Below are 24,252 nucleotides of genomic sequence, written 5' to 3'. Positions count from 1 at the left end.
TGTGTGTGTGTGTGTGTGTTGGCTTCCCTGGTAGCTCAGCTGGTAAAGAATCTGCCTGCAATGCAGGAGACCCTGGTTCAATTCCTGGGTCTGGAAGATTCCCTGGAGAAGGGATGGGCTACCCACTCCAGTATTCTTGGGCTTCCCTGGTGGCTCAGCTGGTAAAGAATCTGCCTGCAATGCAGGAGACCTGAGTTCAATCCCTGGGTTGGGGAGATCCCCAGGAGAAAAAAATGGCAACCCACTCCAGTATTCTTGCTTGGAGACTCCCCATGGACAGAGGATTCTGGCGAGCTACAGTCCATGGGGTTGCAAAGAGTTGGACACAAATGAACCACTAAGCACGTATCTGTGTATATATCAATATATTGTGTACGTGTATGTATGTGTGTGTATATATGTGGGGATGTGCATTTGTGTGGTGTGTATGTATTTGTGTAGCTTGCAAGTATCATTTCCATAAAGGTCATTAAAGCTCTCTGTATGCCATACTTTATTAATTGCACTTGGATCTGTATAACATAGTAGCATATCAGTGTTCATTACTTTGGTCAGTAAAAAGAAAGAGTTACTATCAGACATAATAATGTTGATTTCTCAGCTCCAAAGAGACTACATTGTCAGGTGGGTCTTCCTTTTAAAGTTGATGTGCATTCTGTAGGCTTCTACTGTAAAGGATCTCATGAAGCTTTTATTGCTAAGTCACTTCAGTCGTGTCCAACTCTGTGCAACCCCCATAGACGGCAGCCCACCAGGCTCCGCCGTCCCTGGGATTCTCCAGGCAAGAACACTGGAGTGGGTTGCCATTTCCTTCTCCAATGCATGAAAGTGAAAAGTGAACGTGAAGTCGCTCAGTTGTGTCCAACTCTTCGCAACCCCATGGACTGCAACCCACCAGGCTCCTCCGTCCGTGAGATTTTCCAGGCAAGGGTATTGGAGTTCTTATGAAGTACAAATTCCTTACAGCCCCCTAGAGGGATACAGACACAGGAGAGCCATGGCAATTACAGGATGTGGTGATGGGAGAAGGAGGCTAGGAGCTGGGTCTGTTAGGCCACTTTTCGAAAGATTCATGCACTATGTGAGCTTGTTAGACACCCACAAGATGACCCAGCATTGCTCAAGGAGGCTGCAGTTAAACAGGGCTGGGGGGGTTATGTTTATGCCTCATGGAAGAGAAGTCTTTACCCAATTCTTCTCTAAGACCCCACTTTCTTTTACATAGAAATTCAGCTCTCTTGCTTTTTGTCATCATTTTCATTCCCACAATGAAATACATTAAGTAAGGTAAAATGCTGTATCAAATCATTTACATTGTCTGGTGATTATTTGTTATCGTAGTTAGACAGAGATAAAGATACATAGATACAGATGTCTATCTATGAAGTCTCTGTGAAGTGTGTGTCATATGTATGTATGAAATTCTGAGAAGTAGTTTCTATCACTTCTAAAAGATTGATTGTTCAGGGGCTTATATGTCATTTGACCATATATGTCTTTCTAATGAAGTCTGTTCGTCAATAAGAATTTACCAAAGTTGGACTGTGTAAACTGCAGTGGAAAATACTCTTTGGAAGAATAAGAAAGTGCTTTTTGCTTTGAAGAACTTCCTCATCAGACTGAGCATTGGAAAATACCCAACCCTGTGTAATGTATGAACATCTACTGTTATAAGCCTTCAAAATAGATACATAGGCATCCTGACCCTCAGCACTTCAGAACGTGACCTTATTTGGAAATAGGTGCATTGCAGATGTAATTAGTTAACATGAGGTTATACCGGGATAGGGTAGTCTTCTAATTTTATACGGGCAGTATCCTTCTAAGAGGACAGCTGTGTGCACGTGAAAGGATGTGCAACATCCCCAATTATTATTAATAGAGAAATGCAAGTCAGAACTATGGTGAGGTGTCACCTAACACTGATGGCCATCAGAATGGCCGTCATAAAAAAATTTACAAATAACAAATGCTAGCCAGAGTGTGGAGAAAAAGGAATCCTCCCACACTGTTGGGAATGTAAATTGGCACAGCAACTATAGAGAACAGTATGGAGGCTCCTTAAAAAACTAAAAATAGAGCTATCATATGATCCTACAATCCCATTCTTGGGTATATATACAGAGAAAATTCTAATTGGAAAAGATACGTGCATCTCAATGTTCATAGTGGCACTATTTACAATAGCTAAGACATGGAAGAACCTACGTTAACATTGATACATGAATGGATAAAGAAGATGTGGTACAATGATATATACAATAATATACACAAGATATATACAATGGAATATTACTCAGCCATAAAAGAATGAAATTGCGCCATTTGCAGCAACATGGGTGGACCCAGAGTTTATCATACTCAGGAAGTGATGGTTTATGTTTGCCTGACTTCAAAGCCTAGTGTAAGAACCTTTTCCCTACACTAATGATTTCCAAAGGCACTTGGCAAACTCCATGGGTTTTTCAAAGAAATCTAAGGAACTACAGAGGGTATGGAATGTCTTAATCAGCCCGATGAAGATATTGGATGCATAGTGATTGGTACTATGGCAAGGATAGTTGAGATGCTGAATAGCAAAGTTAAGGTTCAGAGAGATTCTAAAGTGCTAAAAACCCAGGTCAAAAAAGAACTTCAAAGTTACTGGAGACATATATCTAATTTGCATTTAGATTCAAAAGTGAACTGTGTCAGTATATACTAGAACGGTAGTTCTCTGAGTAGTTCCGAGACCAGCAGCTGGTGCATCACCAAGGAAGATGTTAGAAATACAAGTTCTTGTGCCTCTCTTATCCCTATTAAATCAGAAGCTCTAGAGATGTTTTAATAAGCCCTCTAGTTGTGTCAATGCAGGCTGAAGTTGGAGAACCACTGGCTAGAAAAACCAACCTCCTTCTCTCCCTTCCTTCATTTCTTTGTCTTTATTCAATGTCATTCCAGAAAGGACTTGGGGTGGAAAATCTGACTAAACGGTTTGTGTAAGAACAAAGGTTTTATTTTATGAAAAGTTTAGACTCAGTGGTGTGATGTGGCTGCTGCCAAAAATAAAGAGTTGGCATTGGAAATAATGACCAGAACAAGGGAAGCAAGAGGCAGCCCTCTCCCTATTTGGCATATTCTCTATATTTGCCATATTGCACTAGACTGTACCTGGAGTTTGTTGAGGAACTGATTTTCAGAGGGATATTGAAAAGGGGTTTGACAAGGATGGCAGAGCTCCACAAACCTTGTCTTGAAGGAAGAAGTTGAGGAAAGCCCCCTCCTATGATGGGGGGCTGACATAGAGAAGAAAGAGAACTTGACATCTTGTTCCAGAGAGCAGAAAACAGCGTGTTGGAAAGCCCCTTCCACTGATATGAACGGGGCAAGATGTTTCCAGGCTTTTTCTGCAAGTTGTTGGCAATCCAGGTAAGTCCCTCAGGCTTTTTCTCCTCCAGCTGTGGTATTTAGATGATAAGGGCTAGAATGTCCACCCCACAGGTGTCTGTGAAGACTGAGAAATGTGACAATGTTTCAATATTTGAAAAACTAGCATAATTGTATGATGATGAACCAATGGTACTGTTATTAACTAAGACAAGTTGATAGAAATTTTAAGTTCAAGATGAAGAAAAATTTCAGGCTACCAGTTGGCCCAAAGAGGGATGATCTTTCTCAACAAGTAGCAAGTTCACTGTCACGAGAGGTCTTCAGATCAAGACAGAGATGTTAGAGGATGAATTGTTTTGGTTTGGAGAGATGGCCCCTAAGTGCCTCTCTGATGCTTGTATTTCATGACACACAGATTAGTGACTCGAGGTGAGGTAGATCTAAGAGATGGGTGCTTGGAGCTAGCAGAATGAAGGTTTAATTTGGCATTGCTTCATCACTCTGTGCACGCCAATACATGCCACAGCAAACATTTTAAACACGGAAATGCATTTAAACCTTAAGTACATTTAAGCATTAAGTACATTAAAAATCAGGCTTCCCAGGTGGTGCTAGTGGTAAAGAACCTGCCTACCAATGCAGGAGACATGAGGTGCAGGTTGATCCCTGAGTTGGGAAGATCCCTTGGAGGAGGGCATGGCAACCCACTCCAGTATTCTTGCCTGGAGAATCCCGTGGACAGAGGAGGCTGACCAGCTACAGTCCATAGGGTTGCACAGAGTCAGACATGCCTGAAGCAACTTAGCATGCATGCACATTAAAAACACTTAAAAAGTCCATCCATGTCTCTACAAATGAACCAATTTTGTTCCTTTTTATGGCTGAGTAATATTTCTTTGTATGTATGTACCACATCTTTTTTATCCATTCCTCTGTCAATGGGCATGTAGGTTTTTTCCATGGCCTGCTGCTACTGCTAAGTCACTTCAGTCATGTCCAACTCTGTGCGGCCCCAGAGACAGCAACCCACCAGGCTCCCCCGTCCCTGGGATTCTCCAGGCAAGAACGGTGGAGTGGGTTGCCATTTCCTTCTCCAATGCATGAAAGTGAAAAGTGAAAGGGAAGTCGCTCAGTCGTGCCCGACTCTTAGCGACCCCATGGACTGCAGCTTCCCAGGCTCCTCCGTCCATGGGATTTTCCAGGCAAGAGTACTGGAGTGGGGTGCCATTGCCTTCTCCATTTCCATGGCCTGGCTACTATAAAAAGTGCTGCAGTAAATATTGTGGTGCATGCATATTTTTAAATTATGTTTTTCTTTGCATATATGCCCAGTAGTGGGATTGCTGGGTCATATGGTAGTTCTATTTTTTAAGGAACCTTCATACTGTTCTTCATACTGAGGAGGGAAGGAGAGTCGAATGGATTGGGAAATTGGGATTGGAATATATACAATACTATGTTTAAAATAGATAAGTAATGAGAACCTACTGTATAGCTTACAGAAACCCACTCAGTGCTCTGTGGTGACCAAAATGGGAAGGAAATCCAAAAAATAACCACACACACATATAGCTGATTCATTTTATTATATGGTAGAAACTAACACAACATTGTAAAGCAACTATACTCCAGTAAAAATTAATTTAAAAAAAGAAAGAAACATAAAAAAAAATAAGAAGGAACAAGATGGGCCCACACTAGATAACCTCATTTTCGTTTTTCTCTCCTGTAATTAAATCTCTCTTTCCATTAAAAGTCTGGTTGAATGGGCCCCTAGATTTTTCTATAGATCTATTGATGTCTGAATATTGAAAGTAAATTAGAACTCCCAGTGCTTCCTTATAACTCTTTGCAATGTTTCATAGGAATGGAAGAGGTGTCTTCTTTGGGTTCTAAGCCAAATCCTGAATTGATTTACATCATTTTCCCTTTAAGATTAAGATTTCCTCTGGCTATAATTCTGTATCTAAAGTTCTATTTCTCCTTTTTTTCCTTTCTCCTAAACTATTGGGTAACATTGGTGACTTTTGCCTCTCTCCACTCCCTGATTGGCTGGTTTCCAGTGTCAGAGAGATGAATGGATCCTTTTGTGCAAGGAGTTTTGTAATTTAGAGAAGAGCTGAGAGCTTTGCCAGAGATAGTATGTGTGCATTTTACACATATTACAGATAATGTGTATATATCAATAACATAATGAAGGTACCATTCAGGCATCGCTGTGGGTGGTAGCTAAGTAAGAGACAGCTATATCTCATTTTTAATATATTAGAGACTCTCTTCTAATTTAGTCAACAACAGTTAGTTGTTGGTCTGTTATTTAAAGAAAAATGTCAATTAAAGCAAAAACTTTAGAAAAAAAATTATAAAAGCAAAATTGGGGGGAAAGCAGGAGGTAAACTTTTATTTTAACTTAAAATGTATATATGTGTGTGTATATATATGTTTAACACACACACACCCTAACACAATTTAAATGCTGAGATTTTTGTAAAAGACCAAGGACTCTTCTTTGACTATAGCTCTGTCTGTTGCCAATCCAGGGCTTCCAGGTGGCTTAGTATTAAAGAATCTGCCTGCCAGTGCAGGAGACATGAGACACATAAGATCCCTGCGTCAGGAATATCCTTTGGAGAAGGAAATGGCAATCTATTCCAATATTCCTCCCTGGAGAACCCCATGAACGAGGAGCCTGGCGGGCTACAGTCCATAGGGTCACAAAGAGTTGGACATGATTTAGCAACTGAACAATGACAATGAATTGCCAATCCATGTCTTATATTTTGCCTAAACCACATCCGTAGCTCATTGTCAATGATTTCTAGTTTTTAGTTTCTTTGAGGAAGAGACTCATTTCAGGACATTTGCTAAGTGAACAGAGTGCAGGATCCTTCTAGATTTTTAACATTTTTTTTTTTTTTTAGTTTGATAGCTGTCTCTCCCACATCTAAGGAAAAAAATTATCACAGTAAAATACACATAACATAGAATTTAACTTTTAACCATTTTTTAGAGTATACAATTCAGTGGCATCAAATAAATTCACAATGTTGTCCAACCATCACTGATATACATTTATAGAAAAATTTTCATCATCCTGAATGGAAACTGTGCCCATAAAAAATAACTCCCCATTCCTGCTACCCCTACTTTATATCTTCATAAATTTGCCTATTCTGGGTATCTTGTATAAGTGAAATTGTACAATATTTGTCCTTTTGTGTCTGGCTTATTTGACTTAGCATAATGTTTTCAAGATTCATCCATGTTTTAATATGTCAGCATTTATTACTTTTCATGGCTGAGTAGTATTCTATTGTATGTGTAGACTGCATTTTATTTATCTGTATATCTGTTAATAGACCCTTGGGTTGTTTTTATCATTTGCTGCTGCTAAGTCGCTTCAGTCGTGTCCGACTCTGTGCAACCCCATAGACGGCAGCCCACCAGGCTCCTCCATCCCTGGGACTCTCCAGGCAAGAATACTGGAGTGGGTTGCCATTTCCTTCTCCAATGCATGAAAGTGAAAAGTGAAAAGTGAAATTGAAGTCACTCGGTCATGTCCAACTCTTAGCGACCCCAAGGACTGCAACCTACCAGGCTCCTCTGTCCATGAGATTTTCCAGGCAAGAGTACTGGAGTGGGTTGCCATTTTATTATTTAGCTATTGTGAATAATGCTGCTATGAACATTGGTATACAAGTATTTATTTGAGTCCCTATTTTAAATTCTTTAGGGTATGTATCTAGTAGAATTGCTAGATTATACGGTAACTGCATGTTTACGTTTTTGAGGACTCACCAAACTATTTTTCAAAAAAAAATTTTTTTTTTAAAGAAACTTGTTTTAGGAAGACTTTCTCAGGCATTCAGCTCGGTTCTCACAGAAGCATAGCTTTCTTTACATTTGGTCCTGTATTTCATCAGTTTCTAGAACATCTAAAGAACTTGGATAATTACAATATCATGTTCAACTTGATATTGAACAAGCTTAGAAAGATATGCGATTGATACTCACTAAGCACTCAACTGGTAAGACCAGAAGTCCTTGGAACATACTAAAGAGTACCTTTCCAGTAATGAATCCCAATGTGCTGTGGCCATCAGCCAATACCTATTATAGAAAAAATGGAGAACACTGGTTAATCTGGACAGTAAAACAGCAGCCAGTTAAGAGAGTTTTTACCATTCAACTAAATTATCTTTGTCATGATAAAATGTATAAAAGAATTTAGAAATGATTGTCATTCTAGGAAAAAATAACATCCAGGACTGTTAACATCAATACACTTGTTGGAACACTAGCAGAAGAAAGGCTGACAGAAAAGGCTAAATAGAATGGGAAGTTGACAGAGGTGGTCATTTTTGTATCAACTCTTGAATTTAAGAAAATTCTACTCGATAAAAGCAGGTTGATTTTCTTTCCTTACAGCTTAATTTAGCGTGGGTGATAAATGGAGGATAAACAGGGAATAGGGAGAGTGTGCCTATTCTTAGAAAATACCTTTCAAGTTAAGATTCGAGACTTTGGGATGTGATTAGAAGGTTTTCTAGCCAGTTCCGAAATTAAATCACCGAGCTGTAGGAGGAGTACTTTTATACAGCATCATCCATCCTTATTGGTGACCCAAGTGATTAAAGGTTTGGGAAACTGGCCCTCAAAATATGGGCTAAAGGAATTGGGTTTATTTAGCTTAGAGAGGGAGACTGAGCATGCTGAGGGGGACTTAATAATAGTCTCCAAGAATATGAGGGATATTCTATGAGTGATGGAAAGCAGCTGTTTCCTGTTTCCACTAAGGACTGGATAAGAAAGAATGGAGTTAAATTGCAACAAGTGGGTTTAAGAACTCCTTGGCCATAAAGTTCAAGACAACAAACCCACAAGACCGAAGTCACTTCTCTGTTTCAGAATTTGGTAGCTCACTAGCTGTCTTTCTTGGTGGTTTCAATTGGCCTGTTCTTGAACTAGTAAAAAGATATGGAGGACCTTTCACCCGTGTGAGAGTATGAGGTTGTCCGATGTCAGAATGTAAAAGTGTTCTGTGGCTGAGGAAGCACTTATCTTCTAATGAGATTTAAAGAGAAAAAAAATTCAGAATCGCTTTGCTCCTCCTTGATTTGATTTTAAAGCCACATAATCTGGATTTACCTTCTCTATAAAATACATTTAATTAGATTTGCTAGTGCGCATCTTTTCTGCCCATGTTGTCAATGTGGTCATGATTCATGTCAATCTATGCCAAAACCAATACAGAATTGTAAAGTAAAAATTAAAAATAAATTTAAAAAAATAATAAATAAATTTAAAAAAAAAATCCTGTATTTTTAGTGAGATTGTGTGTATTTGTATATATACACATATGTGAAAAGTGAAAGTGTTAGTTGCTCAGTCCTGTCCAACTGTTTGTGACCAATGGACTGTAGCCTGCAAGGCTCCTCTGTCCATGGAATTCTCCAGGCAAGAATACTAGAGTGGATAGCCATCCCTTCTCTGTGGAATCTTCCCAACCCAGGGATCCAACCCAGGTCTTTTGCATTGCAGGTAGATTCTTTATCATCTGAGCTACCAGGGTAGGCCCACATACACATACACACACACATATATGTATACAGACATATATGATATCTTAAGTTATGAGATATATCAGATGTAATTAATTCAAATGAAAGCAGTGTTTTGTTCTAGACAGTGCATCTAAGTATTAGGGATATGAAGATGAATAAGACATACACTATGCTAATTAGAGCTTCCCAGGTGGCACTGGGAAAAAGCTGGCTTAACACTCAACATTCAAAAAACTAAGATCATGGCATTCAGTCCCATCACTTCATGGCAAATAGATGGGGAAACAATGGAAACAGTGACAGACTTTATTTTCCTGGGCTCCAAAATTGCTGCAGATGGTAACTGCAGCCGTGAAATTAAAAGACGCTTGCTCCTTGGAAGAAAAGCTGTGACAAACCTAGACAGTGTATCAAAAAGCAGAGACATTACTTTGCTGACAAAGGTCCATCTAGTCAAAGCTATGGTTTTTCCAGTAGTCATGTATGGATGTGAGAGTTGGACAATAAAGAAGGCTGAGAGTCAAAGAACTGATGCTTTTGAGCTGTGGTGTTTGAGAAGACTCTTGAGAACCCTTTGGTCTGCAAGGAAATCAAACCAATCAATCCTGAAGGAAATCAGTCCTGAATATTCATTAGAAGGACTGATGCTGACGCTGAAACTCCAGTACTTTGGCCACCGGATGCAAAGAGCCAACTCATTAGAAAAGACCCTGATGCTGGGAAAGATTGAAGGCAGGAGGAGACGGGGAAGACAGAGGACAAGATGGTTGGATGGCATCACCAACTCAATAGACATGAGTTTGCGCAACCTCCGGGAGATGGTGAAGAACAGGGAAGCCTGGAGTGCTGCAGGCCAAGGGGTTGCAAAGAGTCAGACACGACTGAGCGACTGGATAACAACAAGGTGACACTAGTGGTAAGGAATCTGCCTGCAATGCAGGAGACGAAAGAGACACGGGTTCAATCCCTGGGTCAGAAAGACCCCTGGAGGAGGGCACGACAACCCACTCCAGTATTCTTGCCTGGAGAACGCCATGGACAGAGGAGCCTGGTGGGCTACAATCCACAGGGTCACAAAGAGTCAGACATGGTTGAACTGACTTAGCATGCACATGTTAATTAGGAACAAAGCAAGTACACAAAGAGTTATGAAATAATGTATCACGATAGAAAGTCAGCTAGAGGAAGAAATTTAAAGTTGGAAAGGTGAGCTTTGGGAATGTTACAGTTTTTAGTCAATGAGACAGATGGAAATGCCTGCAAACGTCTTCTCAACTATTATTTTACCCTTGCTATTCTATGTTAGGTGAATTGTACTGTTTTTCCTGAATTGGATAGGTAGTGTCTTATTTCCCCAACTGGGAGTATTTCCAAGGCAGGGAATCAAATCAAGGTTTGATTTCCAGAGGCTATAACTGCTAAGTTGCATCTTGAAAGTTATAGGTATGTCAACATTAACTAACTACATACATGTCCCACGTGGTATGTTTTCATCTTCTATCAACATTTACTATAATCTTATTAGAAATATTTGCCTCTGTCATTGACTGTTTTCTGTCATCTGGAAAGGGGTAGGAGTGAACTGTGATCCAAGGGAACTCTCACAACTCTTTTGGCCTTCAAGAATCCAGCATCAGAGTTGAAAAAATAACTTGGAATTGCTTTGAATCTTTTGTTCACTGTGAGGCTTTGGGCAACTTATTTAACCTCTCTGAGTTTCGGTTTCTTTCATCTACCTGACAGGAATGTTTTCAGGATTAAATTAAATGAAATAATGTGTGCCAAACTCAGAGCCCATGTACTCAGCCCTTAAGTCATGTTTCTTCCTTTAGTTCACAAAGGGCATCTCTTGTGTATGGTAGGATCATGATTACCTCTAGATTCTCTGCACATAGTGGGGTTTGTTGCACTTGAGAGGCAGGCTTGTAGAGTAAGGTTAGTCTAAAGATTCGTGAGGACGTCCAAAGTCCAATTATATGATTTTCTCCCTATTTTGTACTTACTTAATCCAAAAGAAGCTCTAATACTTTGGCCACCTGATGCAAAGAGCCAACTCATTGGAAAAAACCCTGATGCTGGGAAGGGTTAAAGGCAAAAGGAGAAGGGGGCAACAGAAGATGAGATGGTTAGATAGCATCTCTGACTCAATGTACATGAACTTGAGCAAATTCTGGGACATAGTGAAGGACAGGGAAGCCTGACATGCTTCAGTCCTAGGCGCTGCAAGGAGTTGGACACAACTTAGTGACTGAACAACAATCCAGAAAATAAAATAGTCTACTATAATGCCAAATTTCCTAGGAAGTGTCTGTTGTTGGACTGCTTGAAATCAATGATGTGCACTCATGGAAGGAAAATGCATTGTAAAATCTGCAGGAACACTATATGTTTTTGTTTTACAAGGTTTAAAGGAGCATAAATCAATCTTCTAGATATGCAGGCAGTCCTATTAATAGACATTGATTAAGTCAAGTGCTGTGCTTTGAAATGATATCAAATTGATGACCTGATCCCAGCCCTGGCAAGGTATATGAACTTGTTGGAGAGACCAAACATGTATACATGAAGTAACCACATCACGGTTAGACTCAGTCTCAGGAAATAAATATAAAGCAACAGGGCTTGAGCCTGTAAGTACTGAGGAAAGGCAGGATATGGGTTTGGGTAGGGATTTAATCTAGTTCTTGGAGACTTAGAGTCGTGGTTTGACTGGTTCATAAAACACTATCATTTAAAGACAGAAAGGTTTTTAAAAAAGCAACTTAAAATGCTCACTTCCTATAGAAACCCAAGAACAGACTGCAGTTGCTCTTAACTTATTTGAAATAAATGCATCTTTCTAAATTGTTAGCCTTCAGGCTGATTTCCTTTCAGACTCTCCCTCCACACCGTGCCAGACTGCTCCTGCCCAAATTCGTTCTTTGTCTGCAGGATGTGGAATATCCTTATAAATCATAACAAGTCACAGGGAGAGCAAAAATCCCAGCTAGAGACTTACCTCCAAAGTTGAGGCATGTCCCATATTTTATTAAATTGGTGGTGGATTTAGGAACCAAGATTAGGGCCTTTGTCTCTTTATTTGAAGAAGATTTATATTCAGAGCCTTCCAAGGGTAAGCCCGGATCCTCTGACCTGGACCAGTCCTCTGGTCCCTCCCGACATCCCAGCTCCTCATACGAAACGGGAAGCAGAACAACAAAACCATTAACTTAATGGCATAGAATTTATGGCCGAAATCTTGCAAAGCTTGTGTCAGCAGAGGAAAATAATTACTATCACTTTCTTTGAGACACTTGGCTTTATGGTCCCTGTCACCTTTATCAAAACACATGGCTGATTTAGTAGCTCTATTTTTCATGGCAAATGGCCTGTGTTACTTTTTTATGCATGTGGCCGTGCCCATGAGATGACAGTACTTGGGTAGACTGGAGCGGGACTCAACTTAGATAGTGAATTGGGACACTGTTAATAGTTTGGGTTTAATCCTGCTGTCAGGATGCCAGCTGAGCTTTTCTCTTGCCCTTTCCTCCTCTAGATTCTCAAATCCAAAGATTTAACATCTCCAACCCAGCGCTACATCGACAGCAAAGTCGTGAAAACCAGAGCAGAGGGCGAATGGCTCTCCTTTGACGTCACCGATGCTGTTCACGAATGGCTCCACCATAAAGGTGACCACTGCTCTCTGTTTTCCTCCTTCGATGTTCACTGATCCCAAATTACTTGCAAAGCACTGGCAGATGGAGGGGTATTAGATGCACAGAAAAATGACCTCCTCGACTTCATATTTTCCAGACAGGAACCTGGGATTTAAAATAAGTTTACACTGTCCCTGCTGCACCTTTGTACCATCGAATAATTACATCATCCCCAATAAAAGTGAAGAACTAGAAGCAAGATTTGCAGGTAAATGAAACTTGGACAAAGGAGGTGGGGGAGGGAAGGCCTCTGTCGATAACCTGGGGGAATGAGGTCAGTTTGTGTGTGAAAATGAGATTTGTTTAGTCAAAGCTATGGTTGGGGTAAGACACATGAAGGTAGAAAGGGATTGGTTTGCAGTTTACATTGCTCGAAGCCGGGTGATGACTTGGCAATACTAATTGACAGACTTACCAGCCTTCCAGACTCTTAAAGAACCTGTTAAGCCCTTCATTCTTCATTTAAGCAAGCCAGCATTCCCTCAATGCTAATGTTATAGAAGAAAACGATAACATGCACTCAAGGACATCCATTGATAATGCTCCCAAACCCAACATCAGGAATCCACCACTGGATTTCACAGAAGGATGTCCCCTCCTGCCACAGCTTCTGTAACTAACCTGATCTAGGTCAGAACACACCCCCTTTTCTGGCTGATGCCCAATATTCCAAGTGGCTTCCTTATCAGGCTTTCATAATTAGTTTGTAAACACAGAACAGAGTTTTAGTTGTTCCCCCAGTCTTGCTTACCTTTTAGTGAATTAGCCAAAAGTCAAGGTGATACCAAGGGTTCAAGTCATGTCTTCCACTAGACAACAAGTCATTGGATGATGAGAGATGAGCAGAGGGTCTGGACCAATTGTGGGTGTAGCACTTGCTCCATACCACCAGGTTAGGGAGCTGATCACCCTTCCCTAACTAACCCCACCAGGGACCTCTATCCCTTGCCCAAAGCCTCCAGTGGCTCTTGCTCACGGAAAAATCCTCCCAGAAGTCTAGAGATTTATTTCAGTCTCTAACCTAGTCATGATTCTTGAGAAGTACAGAGATTAAATGCTTAAGCTGGCAGTCTCTTGAGCATGCTCTGGGAAGCTCAGGTTTCTCCATCTCAGATGGAATCAGGAAAGTGTTGAGGATGCCATAAAAATCAATGAAAAAGCCCTTTCTTCACAGCTTCCCCAAACAGCATTAGGTAAGGGTGACTTCTGTTTCACTTGAACCTCATTCACGGCAGTTTAGTGTAAGGCTCAGTTTAGGTTCATGAGGAAAGTCTTTGAGTTGACCAGTCCTAGGAAGAGAGGAACCCAGCGGGTGACAAGGCATGTTCTATAGCCGTGTCATCAGTCGTTGAAGGCTTGAGCACAGCCTACGCTGAGGACTGACTGAACTACTGAGAAAGAGTGCCCTTGGACCAGAGGTCAAAGACTCCTTCTGTAGTGACTTTCATAACCAACTCGCCCTGCCTTGGACACTGAACTGCCTTCTGACAAGAGCCCCATTTAGCTGTGTTCCTTGTCGCTGGTACTCGTCCTGTCCGTTGCTGTGGGGAGTGAGCCAACTGCTGCTGCTGCTGTGTGGTCATCACTGCTGTTTGTGACAATAGACAAAAGGGGGGAAAAAAGGTATGGCTGATTCTACTTGATGAAGGTAAAGCTAAATGTTTATTACCCGAATGCATTTTTTCAAGGTATTGATGGCACCTCTACCTATACCAGTGGTGATCAGAAAACAATAAAGTCCACTAGGAAAAAAAACAGTGGGAAGAGCCCACATCTCCTGCTAATGTTGTTGCCCTCCTACAGACTTGAGTCCCAACAGTCCAACCGGCGGAAGAAGCGTGCTCTGGACGCAGCCTATTGCTTTAGGTAAAGGAAATAAAAAGAAAACAAAAAAGGAATTGTGTTTCTGTTTAACTCCTGTACTGCCTTTGCCTTTTGTTTTACTGAAAATGGACTTGACCTGTAACTCGTTGCTTAAAGCCGGGGATAGAAAAATAGAGCCATCGTATTTTGTAACACCAGAGGTTTAAACAGTTATTTCTATGCTGTCTTCATCGGTTCTTTAGCAATGAACCCACTATGAAGGGAAAAAACTAGCCTGTTGAGTTTCACCCCTCACCTCAAGTCTCTCTGAAGCACTTTGAGGCTGAAGAAAAGGAACTCTCAACTCTCCAGAGCAAGGATAGGTTTATTTGAGGAGCATGATGGCGGCTCCCTAACTGGGGAGACTCGCCATCTGTAGGAGCCTTTCCTCTCCCTGAAGGGTGTGCATGCATGTGTGTATGCTAAATTGCCTTAGTCATGTCCGATTCTGTGTGGTCTTATGGACTGTACTCTGTCCATGGGATTCTCCAGGCAAAAATACTGGAGTGGGTTGCCATGACCTCTTCCAGGGGATCTTCCCAACCCAGGGGCTGAACCTGCATCTCTTATATCTCCTGCATCGGCAGGCGGGTTCTTTATCATCCACGCCACCTGGCAGGGTACCCACGGTCAGATCTCCTTCACAGACAGTAACAGTGATGAGAGAGATAGAAGAAAAGTGCTATTCGTCGTGTCTTTTGCTACAGAATACGAGAGAAGTGGGGGTAGCATAAACTGATCTCCTATTTCTACATGAGTTCATGGAGGGAAAGTGTGAATGTCCTTCTGTGGTTTCTTAGTGAGCCTGGTAAGAGAAAGGCTCTTTCTTTATGTTGTGAGCTATGGGGTGGTGAGAGGGCCTCACTGATAGTGCAAGGAAAAGGGTGTTTTTTGTTTGCTAGAGCCAGTGGTTGCACTAATAAGCAAGATTCCGTGTTTCTTGATCTCTGGTTTATCCCTAGATCCAGGGCCAGGAAATGAAATAAAGGATTTTTTCTCAAAGGAAAATGCCTGAGATGGTTCTCTGTAAATAGCTGTTGTACTTTATCCATTTGCATTTGAAAAGGCAATAGAGGCTGGATGGCAAAACTGTGCTTTGTAGGTTGGAAGGGGCTTGGTCTCCGTCTGCCACCTTTCTGCTTATGTCTCATCCTTCAGGGGAAGGGTTTGGTTTTTGAGGACACAGATAAGAGGGTCAGAGTATAGAACTCCCAAGGGAAAGCAGTCCAGCAAATCACCATCACACCCCATTATGAAAGTCTGTTGAGATTGCTGTACAACCATTGAAACCTTGTCTGTGGTATATGCTCATATACGTATGTATGAAAGTCACTCAGTTGTATCTGACTGTTTGTGACTCCATGGACTGTAGCCTGCCAGGCTCCTCTGTTCATGGAATTCTCCAGGCCAGAATACTAGAGTGGTAGCTGTTCCCTTCTCCAGGGGATCTTCTCAACTGAGGAATCAAACCCAGGTCTCGTGTTGCCAGTGGATTCTTTACCAACTGAGCCACCAGGGAACCCCAATGCTCATATTTATTTGTTGAATAAACAAATGAGTCATTTTTCTGGTTTGGAATAAGGGACCTGGAGTGGGACGGAAATCAGCTTTAAAATCTCCATTGCTCTTTCTTTCATCAGAAATGTGCAGGATAATTGTTGCCTACGCCCACTTTACATTGATTTCAAGAGGGATCTTGGGTGGAAATGGATTCATGAGCCTAAAGGGTACAATGCCAACTTCTGTGCTGGAGCATGCCCATATCTGTGGAGCTCAGACACTCAGCACAGTAGGGTAAGTACAGGCTTCACTTGTCTCTTCGTTCTTGGGCTGCTAATTGTAACTGCTGATAGTTTTACTGAATGGATTCTCAATAGCCTCATGCCCTTTTGTCACCACACATAAATGGATGCTGGAGAAACCCTTTTGAATGATGAGAAAAAATTCGGGCTGTAGGTCAAGGCAGAAAGCAATACTGATGAGTTTAGACTAGTAGGTCTGGCCTTTCCAATTAGCCTGTAAGCAAGTTGAGGACAATTTTGTTTAATTTTCTCTTTGTTTTATGTTCTTAACAGCTGTAAGCATAAATAGGTGGAATCAATATCTTACTAAGTGTCAGATACTGTTAAAATGTGCAGGGACCCAGTTCTCTAGATGAATAAAGGATGTGTTATCACTCAATCAGGATCTATCCTGCTAGAAAGAACACTGAGGACTTCTGTAGGTGCTTTGGGGGAGTGATTCAGCGTTGTCATTGTTCAGTGGCTAAGTCATGTCTGACTCTTTGCGACCCCATGGACTGTAGCCGGTCAGGCTGTCTGTCCATGGGATTTCCCGGGGCAAGAATACTGGAGTGGGGTGCCATTCCCTTCTCCAAGGGATCTTCCTGGATCAGGGATCAAACCCGCATCTCCTGCATTGGCAGGCGGGTTCTTTGTCACTGAGCCACCAGGGAAGCCGGAGTGATTCGCTTGCTTGCTAAGTCGCTTCAGTCATGTCTGACTCTGTGTGACCCTATGGACTGTAATCCTCCTGTCCATAGAATTCTCCAGGCAAGAATACTGGAGTGGGTTGCATGCCCTCCTCCAGGGGATCTTCCCAACCCAGGGATCGAACCCATGCTACTTAAGTCTCATCTCCTGCCTTGGCAGGTGGGGCTTTACCACTAATGCCACCGGATTCACTGGTGTATGACAATTACAAAATCATTTAATTTCTTTGAACCTCAGTTTCTTATCTGTAAAAAGAATAAAAATTATTTTTTGAAATAATAATGTCCAACTCAAGAGTAGATGTGAAGAACATAAGGTGATATATGCGACAATGATTTGAAAATCAGTATCTCTAAGTCTTTTTAATATAACCTAGAGTAAGTGAGAATCTGAAAATTTTATTGTTACTTTGATGAGGAATGAAGTCTCATTCAGAATTCAGGTCCCAGAGTAGACGCCATGAGTTCCCAGCCCAGATTAACCAAGACTTTTTCTATGTAATAGTGATATTTTTCCAAATGCTTCTTTCCTGGTGCCTTGTCATGTAGAATTTTAGAGATGGAAAGGACTTGATAAGTTATCTTGTCCACCCTGTAGTACTATCCATAAAATAAATAAATAACAAAGACCTATCGTACAGCACAGAGAACTGTGCTCAGTATTTTGTAATGACATATAAGGGAAAAGAATCGGAAAAAGAATATATATAAAGATATATATCTATATAGGGTTGACCAAAAAGTTCGTTCAGATTTTCCATAACATCTTAACCCCAGTGATTTTTTTGGCCAGCTCAATACATATATATGTATAACTGAATCACTTTTCTGTACACCTGAAACTAACACAGCATTTTAAATCAACTATATTCAATAAAAAACAAAATAATCATAATATAAAATACAAAAAATTGGTTATATTGTCCAAATCCTTCATTTTTTCTAGAAAAATTAGAGTCTATATCATGTAGATGACTTACCCAGGATCAAACAGTTGGTGACAAACCAAGGCTTAGGATGCAAGACTCCTGGTTTTATAACCAGACCTTCATTTGCTCTGTCTTGGCTACACATTGGGGTTATGCCTCTGTAAATCTTCTTATTAAAGGAGCATTAGAAAAATTGCCTTTCACTGCAGGGTAGGAAAATGAATCCGCTGCCAAAAAAAGATCGCATAATGCGTTCAGCTGAATTCGAGAGTTTGGGGAATATCCATTATTTTGGACAATCTGTCTTAGAAAATGCCTCTTGTGTTCAGTGGAAGAATCACGCGTCGGTGGAGGATAAAGTCTATTTATTGACAAATGCTTACATCCACAAAACTTTCAGTTGACAAACACGGCCCCCCTTCCTTCAGCTGTTTTGCAGACTCCCCTGGAGATTGTTGGCTCTCGGGACTGACCACGTGCTTGGCCATGTGAGGGAAGCTTGCTCCTGCCTGTCCCTTTGTCTGAGCTCTCAGGCCAGGCTGCTTCATCTGGCCTGTGGCAACAGTAGCCGTAATGTGGGAAGGCCCGGTTGCCAAGTAGAAACATAATTCTCCTTCTTGATACACAGAGGGAGTGTGTGAAGGCTGAGACGATGCTTGTTTTTCAAGGAGAGAGGAAGAATCCCTGTCATGATCACAAATATGTGGTTTGGACAGTTACCCAAAAAGCCAGAGGTAGCTTAATAACGTAGTCAGTGTTGGTGTGCTGAACAGATTTTCTGTCTTAGGCTGAAAATGTTGCCGTGGATCTCGAGGAAAAGGTCACTTGCTGTTTGACTAACACGTTAATGGCATCCTTGGAAAGGTCTCTTTATCATCACTGGGGAGGTGCCGTACTTCTGTTGGTAGAAGTCACATGCTTCTTTGATAGAGGACAGGGTTAAAGGTATAGCGCAAACTGTAGAACTTCCTTTTCATTCTGTACTTAGCCACTACTATTTACCACATGAAAAGTTAAATGGAGGGTTGATTATTATTATTATATTTTTATTATTATCATCATTGTTATGAGCAAAATGTAACCAACTGGATAATTAAGAACATAGATTGCTTATTTTTTCACATGATTGTATTTATGAAGCAATGATAAATGAAAAGAATTTGAACTTTTTTTTTCTTCTAAATGAAAATTTTAGGTGGCATTAAATTGGCCTGAGAAGATGCTTAGCATAGAAATATTTCACACTGCAGACAGGTATCTTTTGCTCTACCTAAGGATAGATTAACATTCTGCTAAGAATTTTAATAAAGAAAAAGTTATTCTCTTACTTATTTGTGTATTTGTTTCTTCACCTAGCACATGAGTCTCATTTTGTCCAGAGAAGTCTTACTAGGGCTATAAAAGGTTTAAAAAAAAAGAAAAATGAAGTGTATAGAGTCTCTGACCTCAAGGGAACTCTTCGTCTGGGTGGGAATTGAAAATATCTACTCATGAAACAACTTCAGTTATGAAGAAGTGTAGTGCCATGCTTGTGGGTAGTCACTCAGTTGTGTCCGTCTCTTTGTGACCCCATGGACTGACTGTAACATGCTAGGCTCCTCTGTCCACGGGGATTCTGCAGGCAAGAATACTGGAGTGGGTTGCCATTCTCTCCTCCATGGGATCTTCGCAATCCAGGGATTGAACCAGGGATTGAATCCAGGTCTCCCGACATTGCAGATGGATTCTATAGCTCAGTTGGTAAAGAATCCACCTGCAATGCAGGAGACCCCAGTTCGATTCCTGGGTTGGGAAGATCCGCTGGAGAAGGGAAAGGCTACCCACTCCAGATTCTGGCCTGGAGAATTCCATGAACTGTATAAAGTTGCAAAGAGTCAGACATGACTAAGCTACTTTCACTTCACTTCACTTCTTTACCATCTGAGCCACAAAGGAAGCCCAAGAATACTGGAGTGGGTAGCCTATCCTTTCTCCAGGGGATCTTCCCAATCCAGGAATTGAACTGCATTGCAGGCAGATTTACAAGACCAAATACCAAGTTTGGTATTTGGACCTAGTTTTCTGAGGGCCTGGGAAAGTGCAGACAACAAAGCTATGATCAAAGTAAAGACTCATTGGAAAAACTGGAAAATCTGTTGAATGAGCAATTTTGTCCAATGTATGAGAAAAGGATTCTGTAGGAAAATGATAAACTCAGGGATTCTTGGGAACGCCTCCCCATTTGACTATAATTGGAGGATAAGTAAAGTGTAAGCCCCAAATCATTTAAACTGCCTACTCAGTACTGGAACTGATAACACTGTGCGATGGTTCTATTTAAAAATAACTGCCTTAGTTTTTTAAGGAATCTCCAGACTGTTCTCCATAGTGGTCAGGATGGAGGGAACACATGTATACCTATGGCCAATGCATACTGATAATTCATATTCATATCGTATGGCAAAAACCATCACAATAATGGAAAGTAATTATCCTCCAATTAAATAAATACATTAAAAAAACAACTGCCCTTAATTCTGTTTGGGCTTTTCCTATGTTTTCTTTCTTTTCCTGCGTTCTTTCAGGTTCTCAGCTTATATAATACCATCAATCCAGAAGCGTCTGCTTCCCCTTGCTGCGTGTCCCAGGATTTGGAGCCGCTCACCATTCTCTACTACATTGGCAAAACACCCAAGATCGAACAGCTTTCTAATATGATCGTCAAGTCTTGCAAATGCAGCTAAGATTCTCGGAAAAGTGACAAGATGATAATCGCACGATGATGATGGTGATGATGGTGACAGAGGCAATGTTTGTAACAAGAAAACACAAGAGAGCCTTGCTTCATCAGTGTTAAAAAAAAAATTTGAAAAAGCGGTACTAGTTCAAACACTTCAGAAGTTTGTGTTCTGTTTGTTAAAACTGGCATCTGAAACGAAAAAAAAAAAAGTTGAAGGCTTTATATTTTACCTACTCTGTAAGTGAGAGAGACAAGAAGCAAAACCTTTTTTTTCTTAAGAAAAAAATAAACACTGGAAGTATTTGTTAGTGTTAATTATGTGAAAGAAAAAAAAAAAAAAAACAGGAAAATCCCGTTCAGTGGAGTTGCTGTACATATGTTCTTATCCCATGCCTCACTTGATTTTTCTGTATTGCTATGCAATAGGTATCTTTCCCATTCTTACTCTTAGAGTTAACAGTGAGTTATTTATTGTGTGTTACGATATAATGAACATTTCATTGCCCTTGGAAAATAAAACAGGTGTAAAAAAAGTGGAGACCAAATACTTTGCCGGAAACCCATGGATGGCTTAAGGAACTTGAACTCAAACGGGCCAGCAAAAAGAGGTCATATTAACAAGATGAAAAATGCGAGTGAGATCTATTTTATGACCGAGCGAGTCTGCATAAAGAGAAAGACCCTGCAAATACATGCTCTGTACCAACTGCCCGAGGAAGCTTCTTGTAAGGTTCAAAACTGAAAAGCCTGTTAATAAAGGAAACTTTCAGTCAGATTAAGTCTGTAAGATTTTTTTGTTCTCCTTAATTGTAAATGGTTCTTTGTCAGTTTAGTCAACCAGTGAGATGTTGAGATGTTTAAATACGTACTGGTCAAACTTCAGACCTTAAAGTATTGCTGTGTAGCTACGCTCTAGATTTTTCTTTCATTTCGGTGTATGTAACCATACCTATATTATTACAATAGATGGGTATAGAAGCCAGTATAATTGGAAACACAACTGCAGATCTCTTTTGCAAATGATGAAATCAAAACATTAACTACTTTATGTGTAATGTGTAAATTTTTACCATATTGTTTAATGTTCTATAGTAACGCCAACTCTGATTTAGATTGGATTTAAATTTGGGCTCTTTCTAATGATCGTTGGGAATTGTGTGTTTCCTTTAGCTGGCCAGAACTTTTGAATAAAGCCCCTGTATTTCGACTTGCACTACAAATACATGTTTGATAGTATTTGTTCCACTTGTGCTTTTTCATTGTCCATTATTATGACATAAACTACCTGAGTCCACTTGTCCTTTTTTTTTCTTTTATAAAAAGACATAGTTTTTCTTCATTTTCTAAGCATCATTACTAATCAATTCAGACATTAACAAGCTTCTATTTTAGGAAAATTGGGGGTTATAGATACATAGATAATTGAGGTGAAATGTTTAGTTTTAGCAAGGGCTTAAGGATCTGACTGGAACTCAGAGTCTTAGTGACTGGTTTAAGAAAGGTGTCTCTAACTTGGTTGAATCAGTATTTTCACAGATTTCTGCTGGTAAAAAAAAGAGCAGACAGATCACAGGAAACAGCTTTTTCTTTAATCGAGTTTTTAGTGTTCAGGGAAAAATGGAAAGATTAACATTTCAGTTGATTTTTTTTAAGGAAGAAAAAATAAACCCATGTCAGCATAAGTCATTTAGTGTATTTCACTGAAATTAAGCTTTTATAGATGTTCTTCGAAGGTTGCAAAGGCACAGGGCAAATTCTCCCATGATCAAAAAGTCCTTTCTTTCCTCTGAATGAGACTTACCAAATCAGAGGCTAGAATTCACCTTCCCGAAATACATGATTTGCTACATTTTTGCAGAGGAGGTAACCTTATGTCAGGGTTTGTAGGATATGTCAGTTTGTCAGTTGTCTCTTATTTAGCTTTAGAATAATCATTAATAGACAATGGAATATTTGCAGTTTTACCTAAAGAGCAGCACAGTGAGGTGTGAATCCAGAGTGAAGTTGTTTGATATAGTATACTTCCTTTTCTTGGAATTTCCTGGCCATTATTAAAATGACAAATTGGATTTGTTTGAAAACTGGAAAAGCAAGAGATAGGATGCCACAATACCAAATAACCTTTGGATTGGGTGAAACCCAATCCCAGATTGGAGTGTGTTGGTTTTTTTTTTTTTTTTTTTCCTTCCACTTTTCTATTCATTCTATGTAAATCACTTTTATTTCTGCAGGTATTTTCTTCTCAGATAGAATGACATTTTTGTTTTGTATTATTTTGTCTTTCCTCATGAATGCACTGATAATATTTTAAATGCTCTATTTTAAGATATCTTGAATCTTTTTTTTTTTTTTTTTTTAGTTTGGGGGGTTCTATAAGGCCTTTATTTCCCAAAAGTAAATATTGCCATGAGACGGGAGGGAGGTGGGAGGGAATGGGGAAAATGTTAGTATGTGGGTGGGATGGGGCTACAGTTTTTCTGTGTTAAACAGCAATGCAGTTTTATGGTTGGCATGATTTTTTTTTTTAATGGAACATAAGAATAGCTGTTTTGTATTTTGATGACTGATTACGCTGTATTTTAACACAATGTATGTCTGTTTTTGTGGTGCTCTAGTGGTAAATAAATTATTTCAATGATCTGTCGATGTGTTTTTCCTGTCCATTGTGGAGATCAGAGAACGCTTCTAATGCAGAGAGCGTAAGCTCAAACTAGAAAAGTCGTACCAGCTTTAAGATCGTGCTTTTTTTTTTTTTTTTTCAAAGAGATGCAGTCCAGAGATGTCATACTTTACAGTTCAAGAGCCAGGATGTATCTATCAAAGCCTGAAGAAAGCCCTGTGCAGTCTTTTTATTCCCTTGTTTATTGCTATTTGGTAATTGTTGGAGATTTAGTTTCCATCCAGCTTGACTGTCTACCAGAAAAAAATGCAGAGAGATGTTTGGACCATGCTTTGGCTTTCTGATCCTATGTTCTGCCAACCCCAGGGCCAAAAGAACTGGTCTAGACAGTATCCCCTGCAGCCCCATAACTTGGATAGTTGCTGAGCCAGCCAGATATAACAAGAGCCATGTGCTCTTAGGGATTGATCGTTGAGAGCAGCTACTCCTCTCTCTATTTCTCCCCTACCGCTGTACGAAAAACCCCTTATTCCCGCAAGCTTCCTTGGCTGTTCCCTACAAGTCCAGACTTTGCAAGCGAGTTGCCAGTCTCTTAATAAATAGAACTAATTTTTTAAAAAGTCATTGTTGCTGTATCTGATTGCCCGCTTTATCTCATGAGAGAACTAGTTTGTGCCTGCTGTCTAAAAACATCACCTAGAAACAAACCATCCATTCAGATGAATAGGTAGAACAGAAAATGGTTCCTTTTCTGCCATTTGTGTTTCATCTTTTATATTCAACTCATAGAGGAAGTGTTTCACTTTGAAATAATTCATGTGTGCTTCTCTGGAGGGGCCAGTACCAGGCCAGTACCACCCCACATCACCTTTATCTGACATGTGAGAATAAGAGGGTATCATAGGGTTCTGAAAAGAGTCACCTAAGAGCTATATCAGCTTGGACAAATTTGTCAGCCACTCTGAGCCTCTGTTTCCTTATCTTTAAAATGAGGATGAGATG

At 40.3% G+C, this 24,252-nt stretch overlaps 1 protein-coding gene across 2 annotated transcripts in view; it reads left to right on the top strand.

The window, feature by feature from the left end:
- The window catches only part of TGFB2 (transforming growth factor beta 2), a 94,844-nt gene extending 70,983 nt beyond the window's left edge, over positions 1-23,861 (top strand). For both annotated transcript variants that reach the window (XM_040263265.1, XM_040263264.1), the window contains 5 exons: positions 12,469-12,601; positions 12,726-12,836; positions 14,317-14,494; positions 16,132-16,285; positions 20,476-23,861. In XM_040263265.1, the coding sequence (XP_040119199.1) occupies positions 12,469-12,601; positions 12,726-12,836; positions 14,317-14,494; positions 16,132-16,285; positions 20,476-20,634 (735 nt within the window). In that variant the 3' untranslated portion in view covers positions 20,635-23,861. The remainder of the gene's footprint in view (positions 1-12,468; positions 12,602-12,725; positions 12,837-14,316; positions 14,495-16,131; positions 16,286-20,475) is intronic.
- The last annotated feature ends 391 nt before the right edge of the window (positions 23,862-24,252 follow it).

The sequence above is a fragment of the Oryx dammah genome, unplaced genomic scaffold (genome assembly GCF_014754425.2).
Source record: "Oryx dammah isolate SB20612 unplaced genomic scaffold, SCBI_Odam_1.1 HiC_scaffold_21, whole genome shotgun sequence".
Lineage (NCBI taxonomy): Eukaryota > Metazoa > Chordata > Mammalia > Artiodactyla > Bovidae > Oryx > Oryx dammah.
This window is presented reverse-complemented; position numbering and strand designations above follow the sequence as displayed.